Here is a 20,581-nt window from a genome sequence, read left to right as displayed (position 1 = left end):
TGTCTCTTCTCTATCTTGTGATGTGTACGCAAAACAGCATAAGGTCACCTTTCCGTCTCAATCTTAAAAACTTCTCAACTCTTCACCCTTATTCATAGTGATGTTTGGGTCCCTTGAGTCTTACCTGGTTTGTGACCTTTATTGATGATCATACTCGTCTTACATGGGTTTTCTCCTCACTGATAAATCTGAGGTTTAATCGATATTTCAACAATTTTATACTACTGTTGAGACTCAGATCAACACCAAAATTGCTATCTTCGTAGTCATACTGATCGTGAGTTCCTTAATAATACTCTTCGTGATTTTCTATCTTCTAAAGGCATTGTCCACCAAAGTTCATGTGCCTATACACCTCAACAGAATGGGGTGGCTGAAAGGAAAAATTGTCACCTTCTTGAGGTTGCACGGTCTCTCATGCTGTCTACTTCAGTTCTTTCTTACTTATGGGGGATGTAGTTCTGACTACAACTCATCTTATTAATCAAATGCCTTCCCGTGTCCTCCAACTCCAAACCCCTCTTGAATGCCTCAGGGAATCATACCCTACCACACGACTTATTACCGATGGTCCTCTTCGAGTTTTTGGGTGCATTGCCTTTGTCCATAGTAATGGCCCTAACCAAACTGTTGAAAAAGCAGCTTGTAACCCTAGGGGCATTTTAGTAATTGTGTGTACCCTAGGGCTTCCCACTAGTCTAATTTGGCCTATTCTCTTGTACTTTGTGTATCAGAATTAATAATAAAAATCAGTGTCTATCGTGATTTTTCTCCCTGTACTAGGGTTTCCACATAACTGTGTTGTTATTCTCTTCCCTACTCTTTTATTTTTAACATGGTATTAGAGAAAGGGGACGAAACCCTAGCCATTATGGAAGAGAACCATCCACAGTCGCCTTCAGCTGGTGAATCTTCGAGTTTTGATATGAAAACTGCTATTCGGGTCGCGGTAAAGGAATATTTTCAAGCTGTCTTACCATAATTAATTTCTGCTGTCCAGTTGCAGTCAACAGAGAGCCGCCGTCAATGGGAGCCGCACACGGACAGATCTGAAGAATACGCTAACAGAGTTGATCTGCCTCATCTCGCGCCACCGTCGACTGATCCGACTCAAATCAGGTATGGCCGCAGCAACCCCTCAGACCCACCGTGAGGTGGATCAGATCTGGCTCCAATCGGGGACGTTCGCATCTGTAGCAACCCTTCGGCAGACAGAGTCTCTTCGACAGCTTCAGATCGCGCCTTCGACCTATAGATTCTTGACGAACAGGCTGGGCGTTCGTCTATCCAGCTTCCGATCGCGCCTAGAGCTTCGACATCGACCAGAAAAAACTTGACCGCACCGGCGTACCCTAGGGTTTTCGCGTCAAATCCAGCAAACCCACACGTCCGGCAAGGAGAACAACACCTTTCCGATTCTGCCCTAGGCGCATTCGACCAACAAGCCGACAACCACCTTCCGCCGGTGACCCCCTTCCAGCCGGCGACTACCTTCCAGCCGTCGATCTCCTTCCAGCCATTAGTGGCTGCCCCGTTTCCAACCGGTTGTGGCTCGACCCAATACCCAGATGAAAACCCGATAAATTCTTTCCCTATTTTACCTACTACAAATATCCTGTCTGTGTTTCCCTCAGTTGACAGTACGACCAGCCTGAGTACGGTTGGAATCAATACCATCGCCCAGTCAGGCAACATACAATCTTTTGGTCTTATTAGTGTGAATGGTAAAAAACCTTGGATTATTAACTTAGGGGCGACGGATCATCTTACTGGTACCTCTGATCAGTTTCTCTCATATTATCCAAGTGCTGGTAACGAACGAATTAGGATTGCAAATGGGTCGTTCACACCTGTTGCAGGAAAAGGGGATTTATCGCCATTTGAGGGTTTGGTTTTGCGGGACGTTTCGCATGTTCCTAAAATTTCATATAATTTGTTAGCCATCAGTAAGATTACAAGAGATTTGAATTGTCAAGCAGTTTTTTCACCCAACTCTGTTTTATTTTAGGATCTAAGCTTGGGGACGACGATTGGCACTGCCCAACACGATGGGGGACTCTACTTCCTAACTGATGATGTTTCCTCTAGGAATGATTATAGGACTAGCCTTGTCTCCTTAAATTTTTCTACCTCCGAGAATGTTTTTCTATTATGGCATTACCGCTTAGGGCATCCGAATTTTCAGTACATGAAACATTTATTTCGCAATATTAATGTGTCTTCTTTAAAGTGTGAAGTGTGTATTCGTGCCAAACAGAGTCGTGTCTCCTTCCACTCCCAGCCCTATAAACCATCCAAACCCTTCACCTTAGTCCACAGTGAGGTCCCTCACCAACCACAACCTCCACAGGGAAATGCTGGTTTGTCACTTTTATAGACGACCACAATCGGCTTACTTGGGTCTTTCTTTTCACTGATAAGTCTGAGGTGTTATCTGTATTCCAGCAATTTTATGCCACTGTGGAAACCCAGTTTAATGCCAGGATTGGTATTTTGAGAAGTGACAATGGGCGGGAATTCTTTAACGCTTCCTTTCAGGAGTTTCTTGCTTCCAAATGGATTATCCACAAAAGTTCGTGTGCCTAAACTCCCCAACAAAATGGGGTAGCAGAGAGGAAAAATCGTCATTTGGTGGAAGTTGGTAGGTCCTTAAAGCTATCCACATCACTCCCGTCTTACCTATGGGGTGATGTCATCCTTACTGCTGCTCACTTAATCAACCGAATGCCTTCCCGGGTCCTCAATTTTCAAAACCCCTTAGACTGTTTAAAAGAGTCATACCCTACGACTCATTTGGTCTCCGATGTACCACTTCGAGTTTTTGGCTGTGTTTCCTTTGTTCACTCCCATGGTCCAAACCACACGAAATTTCCCCCGTGCTCAAAAGTGCGTCTTTGTTGGGTATCCACTCCATCAGCGCGGGTATAAATGTTACCATCCATCTTCTTGCAAATATTTCATTTCCATAAATATCATCTTCCTTGAGGATCAACCCTTCTTCCCTATTAGCCATCTTCGGGGGAGACCTCTAGTGAAGAGACTAACTGGTCCACATATACAATTCCCTTGGAGTCTGCCCCTATTCCCGAACATGTTGGTCCTATCCTTTCTACCAATCAAGTCCCATGGATAACATACTGTAGGAAGAATCTCAGGAAGGAAGCAGCGTCACCTGTTGCATCTCCGGCTCCGGTCCATGAGTCAAACCCGAAATCAGGTACATGTATTCCTGAAATTAATGAGATTGATACTTGTACTAACGAGTGCAAAGAGGAAAAAGGAGGGAAAGGTGCTGATAGCACCACTATAGCAGATGGGAAGACGACAGTGAATGACGATTTAGACACAGCTCTAGAAAATGTGAGTGATACTAAAGATAATGGTGAAAAAGGTGTGATTTCTGAAGATGAGAAACAGGAAGAGGTGACTAGTGATCACAATGGAAATTCTGACAGTTTGAAGGAATATGATGCTTCTCTTGATCTTCCAATAGCCCTGAGGAAAGGTATTCGGTCATGTACAAGGTACCCCATGCATAGTTACATGACATACAGTAACCTGTCATCTGAATTTAGGGCCTTTACCACTAGTTTAGATGCAGGGGTGATACCGACTATCATACAGGAAGCAATGGGAACCGAAGTTTGGAAAGCTGTTGTTATGGAGGAGATGAGAGCTCTGGAGAAAAATGGAACATGGGACCAGGTGATCCTACCTAAAGGGCACAAGACGGTTCGGTGCAAATGAGTTTTCACTATAAAGTACAAGTCAGATGGGATTGTTGATCGGTACAAAGCCAGGTTAGTTGCCAAAGGGTTTACTCAAACCTTTGGAGTAGATTACTCCGAGACATTCTCTCCCGTAGCTAAACTCAATACTATCCGAGTATTGCTATCAGTTGCAGTTAACAAAGATTGGCCTTTGCATCAACTGGATGTAAAGAATGTCTTTCTCAATGGAGAACTTGAGGAGGAAGTCTACATGAATCCTCCTCCCAGATTTGAAGATCAGTTCAAACCGCAAGTCTGCCGGCTGAGAAAGTTGCTATATGGGTTGAAACAATCTCCGAGAGCCTGGTTTGACAGATTTGTCACCTTTGTCAAAGGACAAGGGTATACCCAAGGGCACTCAGATCATACACTTTTTACAAAGAAGTCAACTTCAGGGAAGGTAGCAGTTCTCATTGTGTACGTTGACGATATTGTGCTCTCCGGTGATGATGATGTTGAAATTGTGAAACTCAAAGCAAAGATGGCCAAAGAGTTTGAAATTAAAGACCTTGGGAAGTTAAAATACTTTCTCGGAATGGAAGTAGCCCGGTCTAGGGACGGAATCTCAGTGTCCCAACGGAAATACACGATTGATCTTCTAACGGAAATAGGAATGACTGGGTGCAAACCTGCTGACACCCCAGTTGAATAATTCAAAACTCAACAATACTAGTAACAGTGTTCCGATCAATAAAGAAAGGTATCAGCGGTTAGTTGGAAAATTGATATACTTATCTCATACGAGACCTGATATTTCATATGCAGTGAGTGTCGTCAGTCAGTTTATGCAGGCTCCTTGTGAAACACATGATAGTAGTTGAACGCATCCTTTGATATCTGAAAGGTACACCAGGTAAGGGGTTAATGTTCAAGAAGTCTGATAAACGCTACATTGAAGCCTACACTGATTCTGATTGGGCAGGGTCTGTTGTTGATAGAAAATCAACATCAGGGTATTGCACATTTGTTTGGGGTAATCTTATGACCTGGAGGAGCAAGAAACAGGGAGTTGTGGCCAGAAGTAGTGCAGAAGTTGAGTAACGAGCCATGAGTTTAGGGATATGTGAAGAGATCTGGTTGATGAAAGTGTTGTCAGATCTTCATCAAGACAATGAGCACCCAATGAAACTGTTTTGTGACAATAAGGCAGCAATAAGTATTGCAAATAATCCTGTTCAGCATGACAGAACAAAACACGTTGAGATCGACCAACACTTCATCAAGGAAAGACTTGACAACAAGTATATGCATTCCTTATGTTCCCTCAAATCAGCAAATAGCAGATGTGCTCACAAAAGGATTACTGAAACAAAGCTTTGATTACTATGCCAGCAAGTTGGGTCTTATTGATATTTACACCCCAACTTGAGGGGGAGTGTCGAAAAAGCAGCTTGTAACCTTAGGGGCATTTTAGTAATTGTGTGTATCCTAGGGCTTCCCACAAGTCTATTTATTTGGCCTATTCTCTTGAACTTTGTGTATCAGAATTAATAATAAAAATCAGTGTTTATCGTGGTTTTTCTCCCTGTACTAGGGTTTCCACGTAATTGTGTTGTTATTCTCTTCCTTACTCTTTTATTTTTAACACAAACTAAGTTTACCCCTGGTGCTCAGAAATGTGTCTTCGTTGGATATCCCCTTCACCAGCGAGGTTATAAATGCTTCCACCCTTCTTCCTGGAAATGCTTCATCTCCATGGATGCAACATTCCTTAAGAAAAGACCTTTCTTTCCTGTTAGTCATCTTCAGGGGGAGAGTACTAGTGAAGAGACTAAGTAGTCTACAACTTCAGTCCCTACTAACCTTCCTAAACTCCTTCCTGAACCCATCCTGAATGCCCATGACACCGTTCTACCTACTAAACAAGTCCCTTGGACAACCTACAATAGAAAAAATGTCATAAAGGAAATGATGTCCTCTACTGCTCCGCCGACTCCGGTCCATGAATTTGAACCAACGCAAGCTCAAGGTACTGCTGGCCTTGATAATACTAACTTGTGTGTTGAGGATGATATTGTTGATTTAACTGAGAATGACAGGAATGATATGTTAGTTCCAGAGAATAATAGGGTCGCAAGCAATGATAAGACTTCAATAGAAACACAAGAGGGTGAGATTCTTCATCAAGCTAGAAAATGTAATCAAAATCCCATCACAAATGAGGAATCAGCCAAACCAGAGGATTATGATCTCTCTCTTGACATGCTCATTGCATTAAGAAAGGGCACCAGATCCTGCACCAAGTACTCTATGTATAGTTGTATGTCTTACAGTAATCTGCCTTCTGGGTTCAAGGCGTTCGCTGTCAGGCTTGATATAGTAACAATACCGAAGAACATACATATGGTTGTGGAAATTCCTAAGTGGAAGACTGTCGTCATGGAAGAAATGAGTGCTCTTGAAAAGAATAATACGTGGGACCTTGTTGCTCTTCCTAAATGGCAAAAAACAGTTGAGTGCAAGTGGGTGTTCACTCTAAAGTATAAATCATATGAACTCTAGACAGGTACAAGGTCAGACTTGTAGCAACAGGGTTTACTTAAACTTATGGGATAGTTTATTCTGAGACTTTCTCCCCTGTACTGAAATTAAACACGGTCTAGGTCCTTTCTATTGCAATTAATAAAGACTGGTCTCTCCATCAACTTGATGTGAAAAATGCATTTCTAAATGGTGAATTAGAAAAATGCATTTCTAGTCTCTCTTCTAATTAGGCAGGATTAGTTATTGACAAAAAGTCTACCTCTCGATATTGTACTTTTGTGTGGGGTAACCTAGTTACTTGGAGAAATAAGAATCAAAGTGTTGTTGCTAGAAGAAGTGTTGAAGTTGAATACAGAGCTATGAGTTTGGGAATCTGTGAAGAAATCTGGTTGAAGAAAGTTCTGTCTGATCTACCCGAAGATAGTGTTCTACCTATGAAGCCCTATTGTGATAATAAAGCAGCTATTAGCAGTTATAAGCATAGCCAATAATCTTGTACAACATGATAGAATGAAACATGTGGAGATTGACACACACTTTATAAAAGAAAACTAGACAATGACAGTATCTGTATTCCGCATATTCCATCTAGTCAACAAGTTGTTGATGTTCTCACCAAAGAGTTACTCAGGAAAAATTTTGACACGTGTTAGCAAGTTGGGTTTGATTGACATCTACACCTAAACATGAGGGGCAGTGTTGGAAATAAGGGGCTTTGTTGATAGTTTATAGCCCCAAGGGTATTTTAGTATTTTACTTTACCCTAGGTTTATTTCCTTTTTTATTTTAGGGCTTGCTAGAGCTTATAAATATGACTTCTATTGTAACTTTCATTGTGTGTTAAAAATAATAAAAGAGACCCTATCATGGTTTTTTCTCCCTATTCTAGGGTTTTCAATGTAAACCTAGTGTTCTCTATTTTCTATCTTTTAACACCAACTACAAATTTCTCCACAAATTACCTCTTTGATGTTTTGGATGTTCCTACTTTGTTCTATCCAAAATCCATCAAGTGCATTTTTCTAGGTTATTCACCACATCAAAAGGGGTATAAATGCTATTCCCATGACTAGGAAAATGTACACTTCTATGGATGTTACCTTCTTTGAAAACCAACCTTTTTTCACCAAGTCTCAAATTCAAAGGGAGAATGTGAGAGAATTTGAGCCATGGAAAGTTGAGTCTACTTGTCCCACATGTCCTACTCACATCATACCCGAAGTTTTAGCTCCTCCTCTAGATGAGCCACCTATTTCCGTGTCGGACCTACCTATTGTTTCCGAACCTGAAGTCTCACAATTTTTTGAACCTTTAGTCTCAAAAAGTCGAACTCCTATTGTTTACTCGAGAAGGAGAGGAGTTACCTTGCAAGACTCTGAATGGCAATCACCTAAACCAGACACATTTTCCTTCAATTCCACCTCTGAAAACATGTCTTGATGATACATCAAGACCAAATTGCTCGGTGAAAAGGTGTTAGAAAAGCTGTACTAGTCATCCAATTCAAAAATATGTGACGTGGGAAATTACATTTGTCTTATAAATCCTTTGTAACTCAATTGGATAATATTCAACTTCCACACAATAGTCCAGATGCTCTAAAGGATCCTAAGTGGAAAAAGGTTGTACATAAGGAAATTAAAGCTCTTGAAAGCAATGAAACGAGTCATCCAATTGAAAAATATGTGACGTGGGAAATTACATTTGTCTTATAGAACCTTTGTAACTCAGTTGGACAATATTCAAATTCCACACAATAGTCAAGATGCTCTAAAGGATCCTAAGTGGAAAAAGGTAGTACGTGAGGAAATTAAAGCTCTTGAAAGTAATGAAACATGGACTCTCACAACGCTTCCTCTTGGAAAGAATCTCGTCGGCTGCAAATGGATTTTCACAGTTGAATACAAGTCAGATAGTAGTGTTGAAAGATTTAAAGCAAGACTTGTGGCTAAGGACTTCACTCAATCATATGGTATCTTATGAAGAGACTTTGTTCCTGTTGCAAAATTAAACACTATTTGTATCCTTTTATCTTTAATAGTAAATCAAGATTGGCCCTTTCATCAACTTGATGTTAAAAATGTCTTTTAGAATGGTGATTTCGAAGAATTTTATATGCACATTCCTCCTGGAATGGAAAATGAGTCTAACAGAAACTTAGTATACAAGTTGAGAAAGTCGTTACATGGATTAAAACAATCACCTCATGTTTGGTCAGACAAATTTGCCAAAGTTATGATGAAAAATGGTTTGCCAAAGTTATGATGAAGAATGGTTTGAAAAGTTATGATGAAAAATGGTTATCACCAATGCCAAGTTGATCATACTCTATTAGTGAAGTCTACTAACAACAAAACAACAATCTTGATTGTATATGTAGATGATATCATCATTACAGGAAATGATCTAAGAAAGATCCTCAATTTGAAAAAGATGCTTGCAACTGAATTTGAAATCAAGGATTTGGAAAGTCTGAGATATTTTTTAGGAAGTGAGGCGGCGAGATCTAAAGGTGGTATTTTCATTTCTCAACAAAAATATATTCTGGACTTGTTAAAGGACAATGGAAATCTTGGATGTAGACCTGTTGAAACACTATGGATCCAAATTTAGACCAAGACCAAAGTGAAGGGATTAGTCCAATTGACAAGGGCATGTATCAAAAGCTTTTGGGAAAGTTAATTTACTTGTCACATACAAGACCAAACATATCATATTTTGTGAGTATTGTTAATCAGCACATGAATAGTCCAAATGAATACCATCTTAGGGGAGTTAATAGGATTTTAAGATACTTGAAAGGTACTCCAAGTCATGAGCTATTATTTAAAAAGTCATCAAACAGAATGATGGAACTTTATACTGCTGCTAGTTGGGTTGGAGAGTTAACTGATCAAAGATCTACATCTGGACATTACTCTTATATATGGGGCACCTTAGTCACTTGGAGAAGCAAAAAGCAATCAGTTGTAGCTAGAGGTAGTGTTGAGGCTGAATATTGAGCTCTAACTTTGGAAATTTGTGAAGGGATGTGGATTCATAAGCTTTTGGAAGAACTAGGGATAAAAACACAAAGTTCATTCTAAATACTCTGTTGTAGTCAAACAGCAATCAGCATAGCAAAGAATCCTATACATGACAGAACGAAACACATAGAGATAGATCGACATTTCATATCTAAAAAGATCAACAAGAACAAAGTGAAACTAAACTATGTTCCATCTCGCCATCAAATCGCCAATGTTCTCACCAAAGCTTTATCAAGGAGAAGCTTTGAAGAATTTAATTCCAATCTTGGGTTGTATTCTATATACAATCCAGCTTGAAGGGAAGTGTAGATTTGTATATATAGTTGCATTTTAATCAGTAATTTACAACTCTTAACTAATTTTTAGATTTCATTTCCTTTTATAATTAGTTTCTTTAGTTAGAACTTTTGTATTACATTCACCCATTATTGGGTCCTTTTTGGAATAAGATGAGAAAATAAAAATCTATCTAAAATTATCACTAAGCACACTAGAACGCCCATGACCAAAATCTCGCAGTTGTCCAACAACTCACAAATATCATCCATGTTCCCATCACGACCATTTTAGTAGCTTATTTAGTTATGATGTTAACATACAAGTTACTGTAGGTAAAGTCATAGCTAATTTTAAAATATTTAAAGATACAGATTATTGCCCCTTCCCATAAATAGACACTAAACAATTACTATTAAACGTAAAATTTTCAGTAGAAGTAACTAATGAATAATGCCTACATTACAAGTAGTAAAACAAATTTAATGAAATGCCTCAAATGGATCAACCAATAAATTTTTCATGGAGCCACTCCACATTTCAATTCTAAAACATGTGCACTTTACACATTCTTTTATATCATTTTTCATCTCAGCAACCTGGAGTTGCAACAAAATTAAAATTTTACAAGAAAATAAGATTCGTCACAGATGAATTTTAACAAGTAGATCTAACATTATCTGACAGATTATATATTGAGTAGGGCCTAGTGGTAAAAGTAAAACTCCATACGGAGCTGTTTTAAAATTTCTGACTTTATAATTAAGTACTCTAATTTCTTTCCCAAACATGTGTTATCTATTCTCGTCTTCATTCTATGTAGTATGGCATGCTAAACTTTATGATGGTCTAAAGCTACCCATTTAACCAGAAAAAATTATGGTAATGACACAAGGAAAGAGCATGAATGGAGAATAGATTTCAGTGACTAAAAGAAATTATAAGATATCTATGGGGTCCACTGTCATCAAATGCATTGCTAGGTAATTGTTACGTGCTGAAGACAGACATGGTAAACTCAACTTATTCTAATGACACCAAGCAAAACAATTATAGCAACACAAGACATTCAACTCCATGAATGCTACTCTCTTAAACAGTTAAACTTGAGATGACCATGCTAAGAATCACAAACATATGAATAGGGTAGAGAAGCCCAGCCGATTATATGATCTTCATAGAATAAATAAATTGGAAAATGGAAACAAGTACACTGACCTCTGCAATATGCTTGGAGTGCAATTGCAGTAGAACGCATCAATAGAAAATCCCTGCGCGCATGATATGTTCGTAATCGGCGTTGAATGCACTTCGCAGCATTGTCTAATACTTCAGCTCTTCGAGCATCCAGTATACCAATTTGACCAGCCCTAAGAAACACCTTGGTCCTACCCAACTACAATATAGTAATATTTTACAAAATAGGAACACATTTCAACAGCTGCATGTTTGTTTAAGGTAAAACCTTCAGATCAGCCACATAAATGGATACAACGATCAAAAGCACATTTATAACACAGAAATATCCAAGAGAAAACATTAAACTGTATAGTATAATAATTTTTTGGTTAAATTACATGTTTAGTCCATAAGTTCTTGAACTTTATAAATGTCTACTAGATCCCTACATTTTGAATCCAAATTGTTTGTCTGATAGGTTCACGGATTTTAATAAATATCATCAGACACCACCCTAAAAATTTGAGGACTAAACTTGAATTTTAAACTAATCTTATTCAGATTACTCAGGGAACAAGAACAAATCTCAACTTTCAATTTTTCCAAATTATTCCTTGATGTATCACTTCTTCACATTCACACCACATTCATGCACTCATTCAATATAGGCAACGATTAAAAGAACAGATTCATATGACAACTTTACCTGAAAATTTTTTAGCTTCAACTTCTGTAGAATCTTTTCTGTAATCAATCTTTCATCGTAGCTACAAAAACAAAGTTGAGCAGAATACATTATCATGTAACCCAGAAAACAAAAACAACCGGGAGGGAGGGAGGGAGGGAGAACAACCCGCACAAAGAAAACAGAGAATGACAAAGACATCAAGGTGTTAATTTTTAAGCCTAAAAGGTAGTACCAGTTGTATATGCTTTGGCTTGTTGGAATTCATTATTCCATCTTTTTAATATACAATGGAATTTTTCTCAAGATCCTTTTTTTGTAGGAAACAAAATGATTATATTCCAAAAGAGAACAAGAGCACCCCCTAAGGGCCGGTGGTAGAGCCAGCCCCCCCCCCCCCAACAAAAAAAAAAAGAGAAAACCCAAGAGACATGTTGATGTAGCCTATGTATTCGCAAGTTATAATCTTCCAAGAATGAATCTTGTGCATCTTTTATTGAAGTGATAATAATTATCTCATACAAGAGAAGAAGACCCCAATTTATAGAGTTTTATTACAAGTGGGGTAAAAATGGAATTAACCTAAAATATTACTCAATTACCCAATTAACTCCTATTCTTCTTAAATCATGCTACCTCCATAAAAATAAAACTCGTCCTCGAGTTTTAAAAAGAAAAGAATGAAAAAAATCAAGAAATAAAATAAGCTCATTCAACAGAATATGGCCAAACCAACCTCCTATACCTTAAACAAAAATATTCTGATTAAAGAACCCATCAAGAAAATGTGTGGAAAAGAATTTGGGTCATGTGAAATTGTTATAAAACAAAGGTTTGAGACAATTATGAGGGTCAAAATAGGTTGGGTTGAGAAAATGGGCTGCAAATTGGTTTAAAAATTGTGAGTCTATGCTAGGATAAAATTTGTGGGCCGGATTATACAGGGAATGGGTCAAAATTTTGGAAATTGAAGCCAGGTCACATGATGCATTGAGCCAAAAATATGAAAAGGTCAAGGTTTCATCTAGGTTGAGTTGCGTAGCTGTCAATGAGTAGGTCAACTTCCAGGCAGATATTTTCTTCATTAAAGAAATCGTAATTGTACAGTGTGTGTTGAAATCGGTTGCACACGACATAGAGTTCGTCGGAAAAGTCTTGATGGCACTTCCCATCACCTTCAACCATGGGTTTGGCTTCATGAATATCATTTTCTTCATCTTCCTTCAGACTGAGTCGCACAATCTTCAAGTCGGAAGTACTAAAATTTCTTTCCTTATGGGTTCCACGCAATCAACTGAAATTAGGGCTTTGATGTTTTCTGAATCCATTCACCCATGGTGGCATACTTCTTCAATCGTACTTTCTCTACTTGAATTGTTTCCATTTTCTTCAATTTCGTCAATTTCATGAATCTCCACGAGATTTTCACCAAAATTGTCATCAAGGTTCTCTATTTGGAAAGTTTCCAACTGAGATTCCTTTTCTTCAATATACAAAATCAATCTGTTCTTGAATTCTTGCAAATGATTTGATAGTTGATTTATACTTTGGGTCACTTTTCCCAATGAACATTGGATTTCTTTTGCTATTTTCTTTACATTCTCAAATGCAATAGGATCAAAGTAGTCATTTTGTTGGATTCTTGAGTATGTTTCCATCTCATAATAGATATAGAGCTGATTATTTGATTTTCTTGAATAGGAACCAACCTTTCTTGGTCATGTTTCATAACCAAAAGAGTAATTTTCGGCCTTGAACATTCTTCTTAGGATATAAAAATCCATTCTTGATAATTCTTTAATTTTTCTTCTTTTTTGACTTGAATTTTAAAGGGTTCCGCCTAAATATACGTGGGTTGTTTGGTAATGAGCAAACACTCTAAGCTCCATCTCGCAATCAGCATCGCCAAGAGTTTTCTAGTCTTCCACCAATGACCGTCATCATTGGCCCAAGCAGTTGCTTCGGTACCAAATTGATGTAGCCTAAGCATTCTCAAGGAATAATCTTCCAAAAATCAATCTGGTGCATCTTTTATTGAAGTGATGATATTGTCTCATACAAGAGGGGAAGACTCCTATTTATAGAGCTCTATTACAAGTGGGGGTAAAAGAGGAATTAATCTAGAATATAAACCAATTACCCAATTAACTTCTTACTTCACATGTAACAAGCAACCAAAGGGATTGTGCTTCGTACAAGCTTGAAGGCCGTTGCAATGAGGAAATTTTTTTTTTCAATACTCTCTTCCGCAAAATGTACCATGTAATGGTTTCCAAGAGATACAGGAATTCAAGTTTCTACAAAAATGACATTTTGTGTGATGGTGAAGTTAATATATTTTGCACAAAAGAATCACAGTCGCCATATTGAGCCCTAACTGGGATTCGCGGTCACCTCGATGTAGGAAAAAGCTAAGATGGTATAGATCCTTTATTTAGTAGTTGTGAGATCCCTAAAAGACAGGTGGGTTCTTTATCTTATTTTGGCTACCAAAGGCATTGTCCTCGCCCTGTGGGCCAATTTTTTGAGGGGATAGAAAGAGTTCAAATTCTTTGGGCAGATTTTATCTTAGCAATCCCTTGGAGGATTTGGATATATAATGAACAAAAGGGCCTTTTGAATAAGCAAAGGGAATCTGCACCCCTCGCTCCTTTTTTCTTTTCTTTATGAACAACCAAGCTATGAAAAAATACATGGGCATACCCAAAAAGAGAGAGAGAGAGAGAGTCCACAAAAGATGAAGGCAACCTAAAGAAAGACCAATAAAGCAAATCTTTATTAGAAATACGCTCTCTCTCTCTCTAATTAATCTAACTATAACACATTCCTTTCTCTCCATTCTCTCTCTAGCTAATTTCTATATAACACATCTCTCGCTCTCTAAATTCTAATCCTCACTAAAAAAATTCTATTTGCAGCTTCTCGTTTATGCTCTCTATATATTTATTAATCTTTCTATATTTTCTCTTTTAGTCTTTTTTACTTGAACTAAAATTGATTATAATCCAAAGAACAAACAAACAAACATGTTTGATTCTTTTGTTTTTTTAAACAATAAACGACTCATTGATGCAATGAAAAAGACCAAAAGTTTAGGAGATACAAACTCTTGCAAGGAGAGAAAAAAACGAAAAACAAATACAAGCAAATAGACATAACCTTTCAAACAACTACGACCGACAATTCGCCTTCAGCTGTAGAAAAACAAAGGGTACTACCAAGCTACCAAAGGAATCCAAAAAACAACCACCAACCAACAAAGAGTGGACTGAGTAGACTGAAAACTCTTCAACGATGCACGAACTAAGGACCAATGAAAGAAGCCTTTGATGAACCAGTACCAAGAAACTTGAAAAGAAACAATCTCACAATGCTTTAAAATCTTCCAACAGGAGCATGACACAAAGCCCAACAAGAAAAATTAAACTGCCGCCACTTAAAGCTTCCAAAAACGGCAAACAAGAAACCAGCCAAGCCACCCATTAAAGAGCAAACCAAAGAAATTTCTTCGACAATTTCTATTAGAAACAAAAATTCAACTCTAATTGACAAAACAAGTTGCATCAACTCCTTAAAACTTTACGAGAAGGGAAGATGGGTGAATCCAAAAGATGATCTAAATTTAGATAAGTGAATGACACCGAAATCATCCTTAAGTTTCTTCTGAAAGAAAAAACGAATTGAAAGCTGAAGTCATTCAACCATAGCACCTTCAAGTCAACAAAAACGAGAAGCTAAAATAGGAACTTATTGGTTGTCCCATCTCTTCCATATAAAACAGATCATTAGCACCTCAAATATCGTAGTAGATGTTGAGACCGCAACAACTTTTCAAATTCATGGTGGCAAAGCTAAGATTTGAAAAATAACTCACGAAACAACTGCAGAACAGTGGAAAAACTAAAAACCCAAAAAAAAAATGAAAAACAAAGTAAAAATGGCAGAGCATAGCGAGTTAGGCTACAGCAAGAAAGGACAGCGCAACGAGGGTTGGGAAACCGATGATCAAGGAAGGGCTAGGAAGACAATGAGAGATAGAAGAAGAGAAGCTAAAAAACTAGAGAGTGGAGCCGATGTACGAAAATCAGCAAAAAGGACCAACGAGCCGACATTGGAATTGACAGGGAGCCGGCGTACGAAAGGCAGCAAAGTACGACCGGTGGCGGTAGCTGTTGGGGTTAGGTCAAAAAGTTAGGGTTAGCAAATGCGGATGGGACAAGAGAGAGAGGGTTGGGAGAGGGAGAACCATAGTTACAAGATGAATTTTTTTGTTTTGTTTCTTTTGTTCTTACAAATAGAAAACCAAAAATTATTACAAGTTTTTGTTTTTTTGAAACAGAAAGCAGAAAAACCAAAATAATTATAAAAAGAATAGGACCAAAATATATCAAAATAGAGAATATACAAATAAAACAAACCTTCCATCCAATAAATCAGGTGCCAACAAACCAAAACGGTCAATAAACTCTGCATAAGTTCTTCTGGTGGGATAACCTGCTAGACTTATTCGAACAGCCTCCAAAACACCCTTCACTCAACAAGTTAAAAAATATATATATTACATTGCATCCTATATGACTAAAACAAGGACTACATGCTATTATTGCACTTGACTCAAATAACAAACTGCATGTATGTATAGAACACAGAAATAGAAAATCTACAAATCAAGAAAAGAACCCAAATTCCTTGTATTTTGAGGATTAGTCTCTTTTCATTTTTTCAATGAAGTTTTGTATCCTTTCAAAAAAAAGAAAAAGAAAAAGAAAAGAAAACGATCCAAATAGAAAAAGTCAATGTTCATGTCTACATAATAGAATTTTCTTAATCATTATCACATTTCACAATCTCTGCTATTTCTATCTTTGTACTCACAACCGACAAATTATCCTGGAAAGATATTTTGTTAGTGTCTCCAGAACAACTGCACATGGTAAATAATATGCATATAGAAATGATGTTGGTATTTGATTTCTAAGCTACTTTCTTGAAGACTGTTCAACACTGCTAGTAAACTATTTCAGACACTATAAAATGCACAAATCTCTTAATAAGCTTCCCACTAAAACAAAAATATTATTTAAACATATAAATATAATTTTGAATAAATGAATGGCCCAAGCACAACATCCAGTAGCCTTTTCCCACCCCACAGGCATTATTGATCAAAGCTTCTCTCACGTCTAGTAAATCAAAACTTATGTTGACATATATCTCTACCAGCCAAGTACGTAGATTTCAACTTCTTAAATTTTAGCAGCTCGGATAATTTGAGAGAGAGAGATGTGTATTCAGTGGATTGGGACAAGAATGATCAAACAAAAATGATCCACTCGATCAACAAAGTGTCTGATAAAACAAGTTTGAGAGAGAGAGAGAGAGAGAGAGAGAGAGAGAGTTTCTGAATAATATTTCTGAAAAATTGTATTGAAATGAAGGGAGAGTTCAGTTTAAATACTAAAATCTGTACAGCCTAATGCTAAGAAGTTACCAACAGTAACTTTTCACGAAACAAGATTACAAAAGTCAACATTTAAAGAATCTGGTATCTAAAGACAAAAACCTAAAGAATTGGTTGCTGCACTTAACTAAAAGACAGAAAATAAAGAATCATTGATTAAAATACATCAGTGTCGTTCTCAAAGGAAACTTTCACAGTTACGAGTTACCTCTCTAAAGTGTTTATAGACTATTCCCTTATCATCATGACCTTTTCTTTATAAGACACTTCAAAAAGGATTTCAAAATAAGAAACTCCCTTTAAAGTTTTGTCTTTTCCTTTTCTGTTTGTGAGATTTTGGAGTTGCTATTTTTGTCTTTTCCTCTTTAAAGTTTCTGCCGTGAAGCACAAGAGATTTTGGAGGTCTTTCTAGCTAGTGGAGGTTTTATGTTTGTTTTAAATTTTATTTGAATCTTGGAAGATGCTCCAAGTTTTATTCTCTATTAGAAGGACAGTACAAACTTTTGAACGTGTTTGTCAGCCTGATTGATTGGGTTGTTGAGAGTTCTCCAAGGGATTGCTTTGAACTCAAACAGCCGCAGAGCATATGGAACTATATTTGATTGGTTGCACCTTGCGCATTTGTTTCTCCTCTTGAAAGGTATTTCTCAATGGACCGGCACAGCAGAGAGAAAGCAACTCAGGAGGTTTTAAAACAGATTATGTTATCGTGGGTGGTTTTGTCCTTTGCCTCCTGTTCAAGCCTCAAGTCTTGTACTTTGCTAGTAGTTTGGCAGTTCCATATTTTATTCTTTGGGTGTTGTCTTAAGGGTTGTTATCCTTTGTCTTTCTTTTTTCCTTGTTTGGTCCAATTTCAATATTGTATTTTCTCATTTCTTTGTTTGTTTCGTTGTAATTTGAGCATTAGACTCCTTTAATTAATTCAATGAATAAAGTCTTGTCTCCGTTTCAAAAAAAAAAAAAATAAGAAATTCCCTCATCATGACCAATTGGAAAGATTTTTCAAATCTTTTCTGGTCTTGGTTTAGATGAAATTCATATTTACACCCTTTTGTATTTTTCTTAATTTCATGGTAGTTAAAAAGATAAAAGGGGATCTGAGAAAAACTCAATGTCTTGGAGAATCATGAAGAATGATCTCATTAAAATTAAAACTAAACTGAATACAGAAGCCTTCTTAAATGAGCTGGATAAAGGACCGTCAACTTGCTTTAAAGGTAAAACTATTCAACTAAAACTTAAAAATAACCTAACCCGCCCAAATATCAAACTTAAAAACAGGAGACTTTAACCCTTTTAAACAATTAAGGGAAATCCCAAGAAGAACCCTACATCAGGATCTTCGCAAAGCTAGTGCACCTTTGCCACCCATTTTACCCATGCAAACCTTTTGCCGTCAATATGAGTTTCCGTCAATGCAGCGAAGAAACAACTCAAGTGCAAAATGCAAACTTGACTTGTTTTCTTTTCATTATATTTATGAAAAGAGACTAATGCAAACTCATTAATTCAATGAAAAGTTGTTTCCTTCCCAAAAAAAAATGCAAACTTTTTACCATCAACATGAGTTTGAGTTAATGCAGTGAAGAAATAACTCAAATGCAACATCATAAGCCTTAGATATACCTGCTCAATCCTAAAACACTTGATGTGTTTCTTATGATCCACTTTCAAAAGTCTTATAAGCTTGAAGAATAAATAAGTGAGCATTAGCCTCTTTTCATTTCATCAGTGAAAAGTTTTGCTTCCATTTCAAAAAATTAAAAAGAAAAAGAAAAATAAATCAGTGAACTGAACTTGCAACTCAAAAACCTAAAACGATCTAATTATTCTTACAAAAGCGTACATAGTTCAAACAGGGAAACAACAAAATCCCATTTTAATGTATAAATCATTAGTTGGAAACTAAAATCAACCTCACCAAGTAAACAGCCAATAGGTTACAAAAATGCAACTCAAGTTAGCATAGGAAGGTTAATCACGTATCTATCTGCATGTTGAAAGTTCCGACAAAAGAAAAGATATCAAATTTCCAGAAAACTGACCCCACAACGTAATTGATGCAGAATGCTTAGGTTCTCAAACTTCTGAGGCCTATTAAGAGAGTTTGGCTTCACACAGCGTACATAATGGGGCTCAGTAGAATTCAGTGTCTCCATGAGTGCTTGAAGTTGTTGCTATTAGCACCACAATTTGGAAAATGTAGATCAGAACATTAGGTGGCAAAAAGAACAAATAAAATTATTGAGTAGATATAGCATTGTCGTGACTTGTGAGCATCGCTCTTTAAATAAAAAGGCACAAAAATCTAAGTAATTGTACTCAAAGAAAAAGCTATCCAAATAGTACACCATTGTAGTTATAGTAAAACACGCCTTTCATCCAGAACACCATTGTTTTCTTGTCCTCAACTTGGACAAATAATAACGCTATTGAATAAATCCAAACACGCAAAGGGTTACTATCCAAACGTCTTCAAACTCTTTCCTGGAAGAACTACAAATATTTTCCTATATAATACCTCCAAATTATCATTAGCAAAGCTTCAACCTACCAACACTATGAACACTGAGAATTGGTACACGGTATATAGATTGAAAATACTTTTCAGAGTCTCACCTTAAATCTTGAGGCTACGGAAGAAAATTTATATGATGATCTTGAAGATTCCTCTGGTAAGGAAGAGAAAAGGCCAGCAACAAAATTGCATCTAGAAGAAGCCAATAGATTGCAATGCTCTACCACAACATAATCACGATTTTTATCTAAAAAGGTATCCGTATGATAAGTGACCTGCAGAAAGAGGAAAAGACAGCAACCTTAGCTAAATGAAGTAAATAGTATTTATTTCAAACAATAAGATCAAACATCTGCATTAAAATACTACACACCTTTCCAGCATAATGGGAAAGGGTGAAATCTGTTTCTGAAAATTTTGTTCTTTCCAACCTCGGATGAGTACGAAAATTCTGAAATAATTTGGTTGAGAATGTTTCATGAGTTGATCTTGGGAACATACTGCAAGGAAAGAAAAATGAGGGATAAGGATATGGTGCAGCAGAGTAACTTATAGCTAACACGCACCAATTGATATGGAATAACTCAGACTGTACCAAGCCTCATCCAGCAAACCAATGATCCCAATAGGTTTCTGCAAGTCATAGAGATAAGTTAATAGGCAAGTGGAAAAAAAAAAACCCAAACAATTAACACGGGCTTGGAAATATGGGTTTATGTATGCGTCTGTGTGAAAGAGGGAGAGAGAGGGATTCTCTAAACTAAATATATTGATTTAAATCAACATGGAAATTAGCCAACAATTTGGCAACACATCCACGAGCTAACTACCAGAAGTGCAATAAGTAGTCTTTGATCATGAAAATGTGGATAAGATAAAGAATAATTGTAATGCTTAGAAAAAATGGTTGACATATTCACAAATATGTCATACAAATAAATAATTTACAAATATGACAACTTGTTAAATGTTCAGATCTATCGTCGATATACCATCTATATAATCTATCGGTATCTATCACTGATCAACCATTTTAATAGTCTATCATTGATGTACTTCTATCACTAACAAACAATCTTTTTATCTATCATTGATAGACAATTTGGTTTTTTAAAAAAAAAAAAAAAAGAAAGAAAGAAAGAAAGATAACTTATGGGAATGAAAAGAGACTAGTGCTCG

At 37.0% G+C, this 20,581-nt stretch overlaps 1 protein-coding gene across 2 annotated transcripts in view; it reads right to left on the bottom strand.

The window, feature by feature from the left end:
- XI-I (myosin) overlaps window positions 1-20,581 on the bottom strand; it is a 60,899-nt gene that overhangs the window by 25,402 nt on the left and 14,916 nt on the right. For both annotated transcript variants that reach the window (XM_039028483.2, XM_039028482.2), the window contains exons 14-20: window positions 19,998-20,035; window positions 19,776-19,902; window positions 19,504-19,677; window positions 18,930-19,061; window positions 15,842-15,951; window positions 11,445-11,505; window positions 10,778-10,955 (exon numbers count right to left, since the gene is read on the bottom strand). In XM_039028483.2, the coding sequence (XP_038884411.1) occupies window positions 10,778-10,955; window positions 11,445-11,505; window positions 15,842-15,951; window positions 18,930-19,061; window positions 19,504-19,677; window positions 19,776-19,902; window positions 19,998-20,035 (820 nt within the window). The remainder of the gene's footprint in view (window positions 1-10,777; window positions 10,956-11,444; window positions 11,506-15,841; window positions 15,952-18,929; window positions 19,062-19,503; window positions 19,678-19,775; window positions 19,903-19,997; window positions 20,036-20,581) is intronic.

This window comes from Benincasa hispida, chromosome 4 (genome assembly GCF_027475165.1).
Source record: "Benincasa hispida cultivar pf3 chromosome 4, pf3_genome.v1.1, whole genome shotgun sequence".
Lineage (NCBI taxonomy): Eukaryota > Viridiplantae > Streptophyta > Magnoliopsida > Cucurbitales > Cucurbitaceae > Benincasa > Benincasa hispida.
The sequence above is the reverse complement of the archived record's forward strand: the minus strand, read 5'-3'. Positions and strand labels throughout refer to the sequence as shown.